Source organism: Tripterygium wilfordii, chromosome 19 (assembly GCF_013401445.1).
Source record: "Tripterygium wilfordii isolate XIE 37 chromosome 19, ASM1340144v1, whole genome shotgun sequence".
Classification (NCBI taxonomy): Eukaryota; Viridiplantae; Streptophyta; class Magnoliopsida; order Celastrales; family Celastraceae; genus Tripterygium; species Tripterygium wilfordii.
The window spans coordinates 13,802,512-13,815,798 of NC_052250.1; the positions used below are offsets into that span (position 1 = coordinate 13,802,512).

Here is a 13,287-nt window from a genome sequence, read left to right on the forward strand (position 1 = left end):
TTAAGGTACACTCCCAGGCATGATATAGACATATCCACACACATGCTGCTGTTGTAAGAAAATCATATAAACATGATTGAGTTTGGTAGGATGGATCCTGCATTTGGGGACTCAAATTAAATTCAACACATAAACACCTCACGACTCGACATTGCCAAGATACTTAAAAAGAATGGAACAATCCGAGTATCCAGAATTTATATGGACTAAAGACCCATGATTCCAATTCATTGTACTGGTCATTCATGACTCGGGTATTTCAATGTTTTTCCTTCTACTTTCGTCAATCAATGGCTTCTAAACTAGTTTTCCATTGGCTCATAGACTACATTTTAGTACAATCAACAAGACACAAAGTAGGCTGGCTCCTGCCCTTCCAAAGGCATCTGCAGACCCCTTGCGAGCAAATTGGTTCGGTCCATCTTTTGGGCAAACAACTGACAGTATCCCACATATCAATGTCTTTCAATGGTATAGCTCAAACAATGGCAACGTAAACTACATGCTCAGTGACTCAACTAGATTGCAAGCACAGCCGCTTTACGTCTGCACTATGGAACTTGTTAGTTGGAAGCAGCTTGATCTCATAAAGCTTTGGCCAGAGTTTTCCCGTCACTGCAAAATATATATTGCTTAATACATGTGGCTAGTGAAATGCAATACCGTAATATCAAACAACACCCAAATGCATCATCGTAAGCATCATAACAAACTCCGAGTTTGTGTGTTTTCATTTCGCGCAAGTTTGTAAAGATGATGATATACAGACCACAAAGAAAGGATGAACAAAACATGGAAGTCAAAGAACTTGCAAGGAATGCCTTAGCAAATACAAAATAACTTTAGATTTTCAACTGAAGGAATATGTTATTCGATATGGTAAACTGATTATGTAAATTGCTTTATAAATAATGTGGTTTCACATGCAGATGCTAGTATTTACAAGTTGCTTCGAGTGCTACTGCCAGCACCTGATATACATGCAATTCCTGGTTTTAAGGCGGCAGTATTATGGAGAAATATCAGGTTATGAATCGGTAAAGTCTATATTTATAAATAGAGCCAAGTATCAAAACAGAGTGAACTGCTTTCTAAACCTAATAATTTGAACATTCCAAATAGTTCGACATAGCCATGGAGCCACAGAGTGATGGTAAAAGTAATTTTGGACACGGCACACCAAATATCAAAGCTTACCATAAACGCGGTCGTCTTTGTTATTCCAGGCAATGCCATTTAATACATCGATGCCCTATAACACGCCAAAATATTCACAGTGAGGGAAACTAAAGATTTTAGTGAACCTATTTGGTTTCACCTAATCAGATAGAACAAGATACAGAGAAAGATTTATAGTCAGAAATGCACAAGAAAAAAAGTTGCTAGCATTTTATTCCACACTTATCTTGTAGGGACCAAACAGAGCTACCTATTGCAAGCTAGGATTCCGGCAGAAGGCTGCTTTTAAACATGAAAATAAAATAATTACTTCAATTTAAATACTTACGTCATATCCAGCAGCTATTAATCCTTTCCTGTAAATGGCGAAGAAATTATTTAGAACAATTCTAGAGTAACACTGGATGAACTAACTATTCATAATAAGGATCAGAAATCAGCTAAATCGTCTAAAGGCTGAAAGCAATGAAAGAGCAATACCTTAACTGCGGAAGAAGGATCCAACCAAGCACCATACCACCTTCACGAGAGATTCTAGCGATGCAATCAGTCTACACAGTGATGATACATTGGCATTAGGAATTTTTTCTCTAAATTTCCAGGCTAAGGTGCGGAACAGTAATTATGGCTGGACAAGACCTAAAAAGGTGCAAGATGCAAAATAGTATTTCTAAGGGAAAGATACCCCAAAGGGTAATTATAAAACATCTATGAAGGGCATACCATAAAAACATTTGCCCAAACTTCACCCCCAATAAACTCCAGCTCATTAAGGAAGCGTACTTCTTGACCATTGTATTTGACAACATCTTGTCGTATGACTGCATTAAGGGAATCAAAATTAGGCTTATGATGACAGATAGGGTTTTGTTTGAGAAAACAGTATTTACAGTTGAAGGATAAATTGTCTCCATATTATGGAGGTAGAAGGCTACTGTTATTTACCACCAGAAACTGAAGAAATCAGGTAGGTTCGCAGAAACTTAAATCAAAAAAGAAAAGAAAGAAAAAGAACACAAAATGACATGGTGTTGGAGCAGTGATTTCTTCGGAAATACTATGAACGGTAGATACCTTTCAGTGTTTTAGGGTCAATGTGATACAATGTGGATGTCCCATCACTTCCAAACAGGACTTTTCCATCAGTTGCCAATCCCCAACCATCTTGCATCTGATGAGTGAATTCCTTAAACTGTGAATGAGCATAAAGCAAAATTATTATCAACAAACATAAATTTTTGAAGGCACTGAAAGAGAATGCAGGCCGTCCCACAAGAAGAATGTGAAGGGGATAAAATATAATGTCAATGAGATAGCAAAGGATGGCATAGCAATTCTTTCAGCATATGAAGACCATAGAACAATTCGTCCTTAGTCAACGTGAGAACAGTATAACCATGCAGAGTCATCACCTGGTGAAAGAAAGCGGTTTCAGGATGGCATTTAAAGTCTCTACACTAAATTTCCAGAAGATAACCAAAATAAGTGGATAGGTCCAACAATTAAACTAAAGCAAGATAATTAAGGTTTTCCTAAAACAAATACATATAGGGATGAAATGGCAGTGAAACTTTATCGAAAGTTAAGATAAACACCTAAACGATGCATGACATGGCTGAAGAACTCTAAATATAAATGTCCAATGCAACTTTAAATTGCCAAACTGATTGGGCCTCTAAGTCTATATTGCCTCATTATCATTGCTGCCTTCAATTTGAATAGCAAAAAAACACTTACAAGTTATCCTTTTTATCAGCCTTTCCGACCAACAATGAGTACCAGGATAAACTCTCTAAATATTTTATTCCCTTCACCTCTTGTTTTTCCTTTTTTTTTTTACTTGGCTAGGCACCTAGTTAAAAATTGACTTGACAATAAATTGAGAAAAGTTTGAGCACCAATTCGCTAGCCATGATCCCCCCAGGCAGTGTTGTACTTGGTTTTCTATGCCATTCCCTATTAATCTCATCAGCTAAAGTAATATCATATGACTTTTCTATAGAATGCTATCCACCCCAGTAATGCAGCAACCTCCCATTTTCCAGCTACATTTTCAATGCTATTAATTATGATTTCAATTCTGTCAATCACATATTTCTCAAAGTTTGGCAGTTGAGATTCCAGGAGAAAGTGGGCCTTAGGACATAATTTGTATCACATAAACCAGGATATCGCAAACCTACACACATAATTCTATTGAAACAATTTGTTTAAGAAATGTGCTCTTGCACCTTGCTTTCATCAAAGTTCCAACATCAATTCATTCAAATGTCAGAACTCAAAGACAGTTTTTGGTTTGTATATGGTGAATGTGCATATGGCTTACCTAGTTACCTCTGAAATTCGCTTGAATCAAAAGGATAATTAACTTTATTACGTAAAATAGATTAAATCTGAATTTCACTAGAAGCAAAAGCATAATTAACTTTATTGTGTAAATGAGAGGAAGGGCATATATAGAAAACAAGAGAGGGTCCTTTACACACACTTATGAACGTAAATACTTGAAAACCATAAGAAAGGAAAATATATATTTATTAGAGGGGAAATGATGAAGCACAAACTCTGCTTAGATTATTTCGGTCATATATGAAACCAGTTTTCTTCAACCATGTTACTTGGAACAGCCTACAAAAGACCATAAAACTACTATCAGCACTTTAACCTTTCAAATGTTCAAATTGCAATATATGCTAAATTAACAGCAGAAGAAGCCAGATGAACGAAAACCATGCTTTTGAAACGAGAAAACGCGTTTGCTTAGATATGTCAATTTAAAACATTAACAAGAGAACCAAACTGTGACTGGAAGATTTTACTTTCAAACCTTTGGCCAAGAAGAGTTAAACCCTCCCCAAAATAAGAACTGTTCATCTTCTGGAAAGCCTCAACCTGTATCATACGGAAAAACGAAAAAAGGTTTAAATATAGAAATATTCTTTGTTGCAATATTACAAGCAAGCTAAGACAAAATGATTTATCAGTTGTCAAAATGAACTAATATCTACAATCAAGTAGCAGAAGATAAGATGGGTAGCAATTGAGAACATGAAAGAGAGTTATCTGAAATAATAAACTCCAAGGAACAGTACCTTACCAGTCTTGAGAGCAACTTTTCGCACTGAAGACTGAAAAAATGTGAATAAGCAGAAGGTGAGAAAATGAGCTACCATAGTTCTGAATGCATATATTTTAACAAACCCAAGGACACTGTTTAAGATATGCAGCATATTTTATAATAAAAATATTTCATTAAACAAGTCAAGTTAAGGAATAACTACCATAAACATAAATGAAAATTGAGTTACTTAGACATGATTTATCAAACATTGACCCAAGTTCTGTAAGTTTTAAGGGGAAAAAAAAGCCCCGATCAATTTCTACAGAGGAGGGGAAAGGAAACAACGCACGGTACACAAGATCTTCCGCAATGGTGACAGGATTGAGAAGGACAAATGTACTCAACCTTATCCCCAAATTATGGAGATTATGCCTCCATTGTTTGAACCTATGCCACCTAGGTTCCAACGCAACTGGTTTACCACACCCTTTAAACCAAAAATTATACACTAGAGTAAAATTTTGTGGCATTCCGCCATGAAGCCAAATGTTAATGGAAATAGTTATCCTTCAAGCGAAAGTGGATTTCTAATTTCGCATCCTATTTATATTTTTCTTGACTATTTCAATATCTGCCAAAGTTGCAATCAAACAATGTGCGTTTTTAAAATCAGATCACTTATCCCCCTAGCTTTTTTGAAGTGATCAATATTGGGTTTCTCAATTAGCCATATCAATTGGAGAAATAAGTATATTGACCTTCCAATGGGCGACCTCAGTTAGATTTCCTGGTTCAAAAAGGATTTATCAATTGAACTCAATGGGGTTTTAGTATAGACGCCAAGTGGATAGTGCTATCTAACTATCAAAGAGACGAGCAATAAACATGACCTGTTTTCAAACAAACCATTTAAATTTTAGACACAAATTGGTAAGAAAACGACAAGTAAAATACATGAAAAGACTATGCAAAAAATACACATATAGAGACAGCAAACTGACCTGCCCATATAGGCCAGTTGACTCAAATAAGGTATCATTTTCCACGTAAAGAAGCCCCTGGAAAGAAACAAACCCTAATATCAAGGAGTGAAAATTACAACGATAATCCCTGCAGCTTTCTTCAACGTGTTTCTCCAGTATCTCAATCTTCGGGAAATTAAACAAATAACACAATAAAAGGCTAAATATACGTCTCAGACGTCCTTCTCATTCGTAATTCGGATATCATTCACTGAGATGAGGTTCCAAATTGCATTGTCGCCAGAAATCAAATTAAATATCAACAAACAGCTTATTGTGCTTCGAAAAAATATATCCACGTCCATTTTGACATTGTAAATGAAAACAAATGACCATCGCTACCTTCTTTGTCAAAACAGTACGATTAATTACCTGAGTGAAGGCTCCGGGATCGTGAGGGAACTCTTTGATCACTTGGATCCCATAAATCTGGGGTTCGATTCCACCTCCTTTCGTCACCTTCGATGATTCCTGCGACTGGTCAACAGACCCAAATTTGATCCACATACTCGAAGAAATGCCCAACAGAACAAGAACGCCAAGAAGCAGAAAAACTGAAATGAAGATATGGACTCGTCTGTAATCGAAGCCATGAGAGGTTTGCGATAAGGGAGGAGACATGGTAGTGCTGGGTTGGGAGTCGGATCGCTTGATGGACCTTCTCTTAATCGATTTGATTGCCATTAACAGAAGGTCCAGTGGGGGCCATTCGATGAATGGTATTGAGGAGCCGCTCGGCTGTGAGTAGTACCTGAAAGGAGCGGTAGCCGCAGACCAACTGCAAGACTCTGTCCGTTCTGGTCAATAAATTATTGTAGTGTGCAGTTTTGATCAGGTGTAACGGTTTCCATTCTTTTATGCTGCACAAACTCAATAGTCCTTAGCCACGTCATAAAACAAAATGAGGGAAATTGCGAGCTAAAGTATGTGACTTGGGCATTGGCTGCTGTAATAAAATACGCTGCTCGAATCAGGTGTGGAGGTTGAGGTTGCCAAGCCGTTAGACTGTGGACACCCAATGATTATTAGCTCGGTAAGATAGGAATTGGAATGTAATAATATCGATTCAGTTTTGACCGGTTGTGGGTGAGGAGGAATTAGAACCCCCAACACCGTTATTCGTAGTCACATGCTCTAATCCTCTGAGTTACAGGCTTCACCCTGTCTTCAATGATATGTTCTCAGGAGTATTCTAAAAAAAGAATTTCTTCTCCCCAGGTGGTTCCAAGGTGAAAATTGACATCCGACTCAATGTCTGGGCCTTTGGGCTGACAATTGGCCCATTCTGATAAAGAAGCTAGACACATTCTCAACCACTATTTTCTTGTTTGGCCCAACTCTTCATGTCCTTGGGCTTGGCCCTTTTGATGAAGTCCGTAAAAAATACGCAAGAGCAAAGAAAAGAGACCACCAATTGGTAACCAGCGCTTGGGCCTTGGGGGATCCAACTTCCAAGTCAGCAATAAACGGTGAGTTGACATGGAACATTCCAGACTAGACAGCGTGGCCGAACTTTCCCGAATGCCCACGAACACAAAAGTTTTAAAATCTCCGCTAGATCAACATACAAAACGCGCCAAAGAGTTATACGACGCCGTTTCGACTCACTCTTTCACAGCTCCCTCCATTAGCCAAACGTTGACGTTTCGTCGAACAATCCAGAACCACGTTTGCTCCCTCTTCCTCGAAAGTTTAGGAGAAGAGACCAGAAGCTCTAAACTACTATATAAAGTACCCCCAATTGCTAATCTCTCAGATCAGCTTAGTTCTTCTCTTGCGTGCTCTGCATTCTTAAAGGCGTTCTCTCGCGTTCTGCTTTCTCGTTTAGCGTAAGGAGTGATGGCGGATGTTCAGATGGCTGATGCCGAGACCTTTGCCTTCCAGGCTGAGATCAACCAGCTTTTGAGTCTGATCATCAATACTTTCTACAGCAACAAGGAGATTTTCCTTCGTGAACTCATCAGCAATGCCTCTGATGTATGTCTTTCATATTTCATGTTCTTCTGTCTTTTTCTTGTTTTTGCTTGTTTTGTTTGAGGGTAATTTTCTTTGGATAATCTACCAGGAATCCTGTTGTTTTTGCTTAATTTGATTTGATTGTTTCAAGCCTTTGGACGCTAGAAATTAGAATAAACGGAATCTTAATTGAACGGTTAGAAAGCAGTATGAACCTAATCCTAACTGAACGTGAGTTTTGCGTAAGAAGCATCAATTGCTTCCTTGATCTATATAGAGGATTTTCCTAGATTAATTGTCGGGTGATCAATGAAATTGAAACGAAAAAAAGAGGAATAATTAATTATCTGTTTTGTATGGAGTTGTTTATCAAACTTGCGTGTATCTCAGAATGTAGTAGTGTAGGACGAGAGTTTGATTAGCCTGGTTTTGTGCAGGCTTTGGACAAGATTCGGTTTGAGAGCCTCACAGACAAGAGCAAGCTCGATGCGCAACCAGAGCTGTTCATCAGGATCGTCCCTGACAAGACTAGCAAGACGCTTACTATTATTGACAGTGGTATTGGCATGACCAAAGCAGGTGAATACCTTAACTGTAGTCCCTTATTGTTTGTGCTTCAAGTCAGTTTGGTTGCAGAGGATGTGCAAGTTAGGGCAATTAAAGTCTGATAATTTTGCTGAACATGGAACGTTTCTTTTGATTGAATTTTCTGTAAAATTGGACGTTTTGGAGTCGATCCAAATATTCTCTGTCGTGTCTGAAATCATAAGATTTGAGTCTACATAGTCCGTGCGGAAGTCTAATAGTAATTGTCCTTTATTTATTTCAGATTTGGTGAATAATTTGGGTACCATTGCGAGGTCTGGTACCAAGGAATTTATGGAGGCATTGCAGGCAGGAGCTGATGTGAGCATGATTGGTCAATTTGGTGTTGGTTTTTACTCTGCTTACCTTGTGGCTGAGAAGGTCGTTGTGACCTCCAAACACAATGACGATGAACAATACATATGGGAGTCCCAAGCTGGTGGTTCCTTCACCATCACAAGGGATGTTAATGGTGAGCAGCTTGGCAGGGGAACAAAAATGACCCTCTTTCTCAAGGATGACCAGGTAATGATTTAGTATAAAGGGAACCGTTTGACGATCGAGAGTTTGATTCTGTGATTGCAGGTAATTAATCATCTGTTGTTAAATTACTGACACATTGTTGTCACTTTTGATGCAGCTGGAGTACTTGGAAGAGAGGAGGATCAAGGACCTTGTGAAGAAGCACTCTGAATTCATTAGCTACCCAATCTATCTCTGGACTGAGAAAACAACTGAGAAGGAAATCAGTGATGATGAAGATGATGAACCCAAGGAAAAGAAGGAAGAGGAAGGGGATATTGAAGAGGTCGATGAGGAGAAGGAAACTAAATCTAAGAAGAAAAAGATCAAGGAGGTTTCTCACGAGTGGCAGCTCATTAACAAGCAGAAGCCCATCTGGCTACGCAAACCTGAGGAGATCACCAAGGAGGAATATGCCTCTTTCTACAAGAGCTTGACCAATGACTGGGAGGAGCACCTTGCTGTCAAGCACTTCTCTGTTGAGGGTCAGCTTGAATTCAAAGCAATCCTCTTTGTTCCGAAGAGGGCTCCATTTGATCTGTTTGACACCCGCAAGAAGATGAACAACATCAAGCTCTACGTCAGGAGAGTCTTCATTATGGATAACTGTGAAGAGCTGATTCCAGAGTACCTGGGATTTATCAAGGGTGTTGTTGATTCTGATGATTTGCCACTCAATATCTCTCGTGAGACGCTGCAACAGAACAAGATCCTGAAGGTAATCAGGAAGAATCTTGTGAAGAAATGCATTGAAATGTTCAATGAAATTGCTGAGAACAAGGATGACTACAACAAGTTTTACGAGGCTTTCTCGAAGAACTTGAAGTTGGGTATTCATGAAGACAGTCAGAACAGAGCGAAATTGGCCGACCTTCTCCGATACTACTCCACCAAGAGTGGTGAGGAATTGACAAGCTTGAAAGACTATGTCACCAGAATGAAGGAGGGCCAGAAAGACATCTATTACATTACTGGTGAAAGCAAAAAGGCTGTGGAGAACTCTCCATTCCTGGAGAGACTGAAGAAGAAGGGCTATGAAGTACTATTCATGGTTGATGCCATTGACGAATATGCTGTTGGACAGTTGAAGGAGTATGATGGCAAGAAGTTGGTGTCTGCCACAAAGGAAGGATTGAAACTTGATGATGAAACTGAAGAAGAGAAGAAGAAAAGGGAAGAGAAGAAGCAATCCTTTGAGATCCTCTGCAAGGTAATAAAGGACATTCTGGGAGACAAGGTGGAGAAGGTGGTTGTCTCTGACAGGATTGTAGACTCTCCTTGCTGTTTGGTGACTGGCGAGTATGGCTGGACAGCAAACATGGAAAGGATCATGAAGGCTCAGGCACTGAGGGACAACAGCATGGGATCTTACATGTCCAGCAAGAAGACCATGGAAATTAACCCAGACAATGGCATTATGGAGGAATTGAGGAAAAGAGCTGAGGCTGACAAGAATGACAAGTCTGTCAAGGATCTTGTGATGCTTCTCTTTGAGACTGCCCTTTTGACTTCTGGATTCAGCCTTGATGATCCCAACACATTTGCTGCTCGGATCCATAGGATGCTTAAACTGGGTCTAAGCATTGATGAGAATGAGGATGCTGGTGAAGATGCTGACATGCCTGCTCTGGAGGATGATGGTGCCGAGGAGAGCAAGATGGAGGAGGTTGACTGAACTTGATATTTGAGAGTCCATTGGTTAAGTTGTGTTTTTATGCAAATATAGACGGGTGAATATGTTGTAGTTGTTAAAGAGTCGTTGGACTGTAATCCTATCCCATGAGGTCGGTGATAGTCGTATTCTATTTCGGGTGTCATGTATTTTGTTCTTAAAGTCTTTCGAGTCAACAAAATTACGTAAAGTTCAGTGGTTAATATCTTTTCTGCAATTGCTGGAAAAAAAGTTTTAAGTTAATATCTTTTCTGCAATTCCTGGAAAATATTTCCGAAAAGAGATTTAAAAAACAATTTAACTATATAACAATGCATCTTTCAAATTCCACTGTCAGAAATATGAAAGCGAAGAATGAATGTAACAGACAAACTGTAGAATGTATGTAAACCGTGAAAGGAGGAATATAGATGTTTTCGTTGGATTGTGAGTAAAACCATCCAAAGAAAATACAACACAGGTAACTTTGGCCTTTGGGTATCTTAAACACATAGATTTGCTGCTACTAAAAAAATGTCAAAACTTGCTTCCAGGGTAGATAATAATAGTTAAACTTCGAATACAAGTAAAACTTAATAAGTAAATTGTTATCATGGATCTGAAAGTCTACATAATGCAAAAGGAACTCAACAAGGTAATCAAACTGCCAAACTACGATCTTCACATCGTTAAAAACCTGAGCCAGATGGAGCAGCACCACCGCCACGACCAAATCCAGGCCTTCCGCCAGAACCCTATAAGATCAAAAGACCAATATGTGAATGAGCAAATGCTTATAGCAACTCTTCATGACTATTTAGTTAGGGGACACAACCAGCGAAATTCAAAAGCTAGAAAATAGTGGGGAGGAATAGAAAATGAGAGAAGTTAACTGATAGAGCACACAGACAAATAATCTTCCCACCTAATGAACTACTAAAGTCAATGAGAAACAGATGGTAATAAGCCAACAATTAAAAATAAAATAACTTGCGTATTATCGTACTCAATGAATTCCATCAAGATGGGTAACCCAAACACAGTAGCAATATTGATAAACAAATGTAAGATGGAATTAGTAGGCAAACAGCATCATAAGCTGTTCATCAGTGGATCCATCTCGTGGTTGTCTGGCCACTGCTGAATGAACAGATTTTATTTATGCACCCTCACTCGAGGCTACATCAAAAGAATTGGAGAGCCTATGATAAGAAGTGCAATAATCAAGGTGGCCAATCCAAACAACTGCAAATTATAATTGCATAGCGATACTAAAAAATGTAAAAAGATGGAATTAGTAGGCCAACAGCATTATGAGCCATCAATCATTGGAACCATCTCATGGTTGTCTAACCACTGCTGAACAAACAGCCTTAATTTATGCACCCTTGCTCAAGGCCACACCAGTACAGAATTAGAGAGACCTATGATACAAAGTAGTGCATAATCAAGGCACTTTACCTCCATCCTCCAATGGCGAGGATTAGTATAACACACGCAAACATAAATATCTATTTCTAACATTGGTATAGAAGTTTTCCTGAATTATAACCTCAAACTAATCCCACCAAAGTAAAAACAACTAAAACCTAAAACCAAGATGAAATCTATAATCCTTGAAGAAAAACAGCAATTGCATCCATTTAGACATTCTATTATTATGACATTACCCTGAATGCAGGCTGGTAGTCAGCTGGTGCTCCTTCCTTTTCACCACCAAGATCACCTCCCCTTGGGCCTCCACGATACCCATCACGGTCACCAAACCTTGGACGGTCTCCCTCAAAGCGAGGTGGGCCACTGGAAATTCAAATTATCAAGCAAACAAGGGGAAATTTAGCACATGAAAAGAGTACCACCTAACAAGATAAGTCACGAATATCTTCAAAAAGTACAATACCGAGGCCTATCACCAGGAGGTCCTCCCATAGGGCGACCCAAAGGTTTCGCAGCCTTCTTCAAAGTGGCAGGCACAATTTCTGATGGAAGATTGAGATAAGTCCTCAAAAATTCAATCCCATCATTCGTAAGATACCAATAGTAATGCATCCATGCAAATGTCTCACGGACATACTCCTTGGATTTGAAGCTCTGCATCAACTTAATCACCTGAAGGTTGGGTACATCAATCTCTGGATGCTTTGGAAGGTTGAAATCCTTCTTTGCATACAATACTCCCTCTGTATGGTCCAAAGAAATGCATGTCACACAAAGAACTATAGCAGCGAGGAAAATGAAAATAACTATTTCCCTAATCTCATTATGTTACGTGTATCTGGCAAAACCACAAAGAACGCAAGATAATACAATCCAACTACCATGTTTTAGATCTTCGCAGCCCAGTACAAAGCACAACCAAAGTACAGAGACACAAAAATCCACATCTACAGGAAAAGATACTTCACAGATTAAGTTCCACTCCTTCCCAATTCCCATCTATTGAAATATGAAAACAGCGACAGATGATAGTCCACATAATGAACCATTTATTTATCACAATTATAAAGCAGAGAGTTGATGTTCTCTTCATCAGGAACCTAGTCTAATTACAGACCTTACTGTAAGTTTCAGGTGTTCCTTCTAAATTTTCTAATCCAAAACAACGCAAGATTCAAGATCATTTTTCACTGAAACGAAAAAATGAAAGGGAAACCAACACAAGTATGCAAGAAGATTAGAACCTTGAAAGAGGTACTTCGAGATTTCTCTCCGGTTCTTCTCTGGAATAATCTGGTAACAAATTCACAGATTCAAGAGGATTAGCGGTATAAACTTATCAAACTGTATACAGGCATATAGAGAGACAATAGATACCATTGTCGAGATTCGAGAACGATGAACGGAGTAAGGAGAGCTGCGCCTGCTCGCAGAGATGTATAGAAGCTCTCCTCTGACTAGAAAAAGCGTAGTGCCTGAAACCCTAGAGAAACGATTGTTGATATAGGGATCTTCGTGGGCCGATATTATGGACCCAAGCCCAATCTGTTTATTGATTGGGTTTACGACTTTACGTAATTAATTTTTGGGCCGCCAAATTGACCTCCACCAGTGCTTGTAATTGTCTGGGCTCCTGACTTCGTGTTAAACGGGCTAGAAGGTAAATTGGACGGCCCATAAAAAAATTCAGCCCCAATAAAGAAAAGAGCATTGAGGTAGAGACTAGAATGATAGTGTGATGCAGCCGAACAGACAAATAAGTACACATATAAGTATTAATTTTTTTGTTATGGAGGGGTTCACATTTTCCTTCTGAGATCCCATTACATGGGCATCACGTACAATTAAGAGAATTTGTATAAAAAAGAGTAGAA

The 13,287-nt window shown here is 38.9% G+C and overlaps 2 protein-coding genes and 2 non-coding genes across 5 annotated transcripts; 1 reads left to right on the top strand and 3 right to left on the bottom strand.

The window, feature by feature from the left end:
- Positions 1–121: 121 nt before the first annotated feature.
- Positions 122–12,925, bottom strand: LOC119985851 (40S ribosomal protein S10-1-like). Of its 2 annotated transcripts, XM_038830292.1 has the most exons (11): positions 5,635–6,056; positions 5,242–5,298; positions 4,272–4,307; positions 4,007–4,071; positions 3,744–3,807; positions 2,254–2,371; positions 1,903–2,000; positions 1,660–1,730; positions 1,508–1,535; positions 1,198–1,252; positions 122–615 (listed from the first exon to the last, which is right to left on the bottom strand). In XM_038830292.1, the coding sequence occupies exons 1-11, from the start codon at positions 5,944–5,946 to the stop codon at positions 515–517; spliced, it is 1,005 nt and encodes a 334-aa protein (XP_038686220.1). In that variant the 5' UTR covers positions 5,947–6,056; the 3' UTR covers positions 122–514. The 2 variants fall into 2 exon arrangements, with proteins under 2 accessions (XP_038686220.1, XP_038686221.1); XM_038830293.1 differs by lacking the exons at positions 1,903–2,000; positions 2,254–2,371; positions 3,744–3,807; ... (2 more) ...; positions 5,242–5,298; positions 5,635–6,056 and adding exons at positions 10,695–10,731; positions 11,647–11,776; positions 11,877–12,156; positions 12,658–12,706; positions 12,791–12,925 and having other exon boundaries at positions 139–615; positions 1,660–1,699.
- On the top strand, positions 7,019–10,240 carry LOC119985850 (heat shock protein 83). Its single transcript, XM_038830291.1, has 4 exons — positions 7,019–7,239; positions 7,656–7,797; positions 8,048–8,328; positions 8,444–10,240. The coding sequence occupies exons 1-4, from the start codon at positions 7,102–7,104 to the stop codon at positions 9,998–10,000; spliced, it is 2,118 nt and encodes a 705-aa protein (XP_038686219.1). The 5' UTR covers positions 7,019–7,101; the 3' UTR covers positions 10,001–10,240.
- LOC119986374 lies at positions 11,037–11,196 on the bottom strand. Its single transcript, XR_005465261.1, has one exon. It is a non-coding gene; the product is annotated as a small nucleolar RNA snoR143 (small nucleolar RNA).
- On the bottom strand, positions 11,256–11,418 carry LOC119986375. The gene has a single exon (XR_005465262.1). It is a non-coding gene; the product is annotated as a small nucleolar RNA snoR143 (small nucleolar RNA).
- Positions 12,926–13,287: the final 362 nt, after the last annotated feature.

What these genes read in the sequence shown, in the direction of transcription:
- LOC119985850 (XM_038830291.1), top strand. Translation starts at nt 7,102, where the DNA reads ATGGCGGATGTTCAGATGGCTGATGCCGAGACCTTTGCCTTCCAGGCT. An exon ending in TCATCAGCAATGCCTCTGAT is followed by an intron (nt 7,240 to 7,655) that starts GTATGTCTTTCA and finishes GGTTTTGTGCAG; the next exon opens with GCTTTGGACAAGATTCGGTT. An exon ending in TATTGGCATGACCAAAGCAG is followed by an intron (nt 7,798 to 8,047) that starts GTGAATACCTTA and finishes TATTTATTTCAG; the next exon opens with ATTTGGTGAATAATTTGGGT.
- LOC119985851 (XM_038830292.1), bottom strand. Translation starts at nt 5,946, where the DNA reads ATGGCAATCAAATCGATTAAGAGAAGGTCCATCAAGCGATCCGACTCC. An exon ending in CAACTGGCCTATATGGGCAG is followed by an intron (nt 4,308 to 5,241) that starts GTCAGTTTGCTG and finishes ACATTTTTTCAG; the next exon opens with TCTTCAGTGCGAAAAGTTGC. An exon ending in TAATAGCTGCTGGATATGAC is followed by an intron (nt 1,253 to 1,507) that starts GTAAGTATTTAA and finishes GGCGTGTTATAG; the next exon opens with GGCATCGATGTATTAAATGG.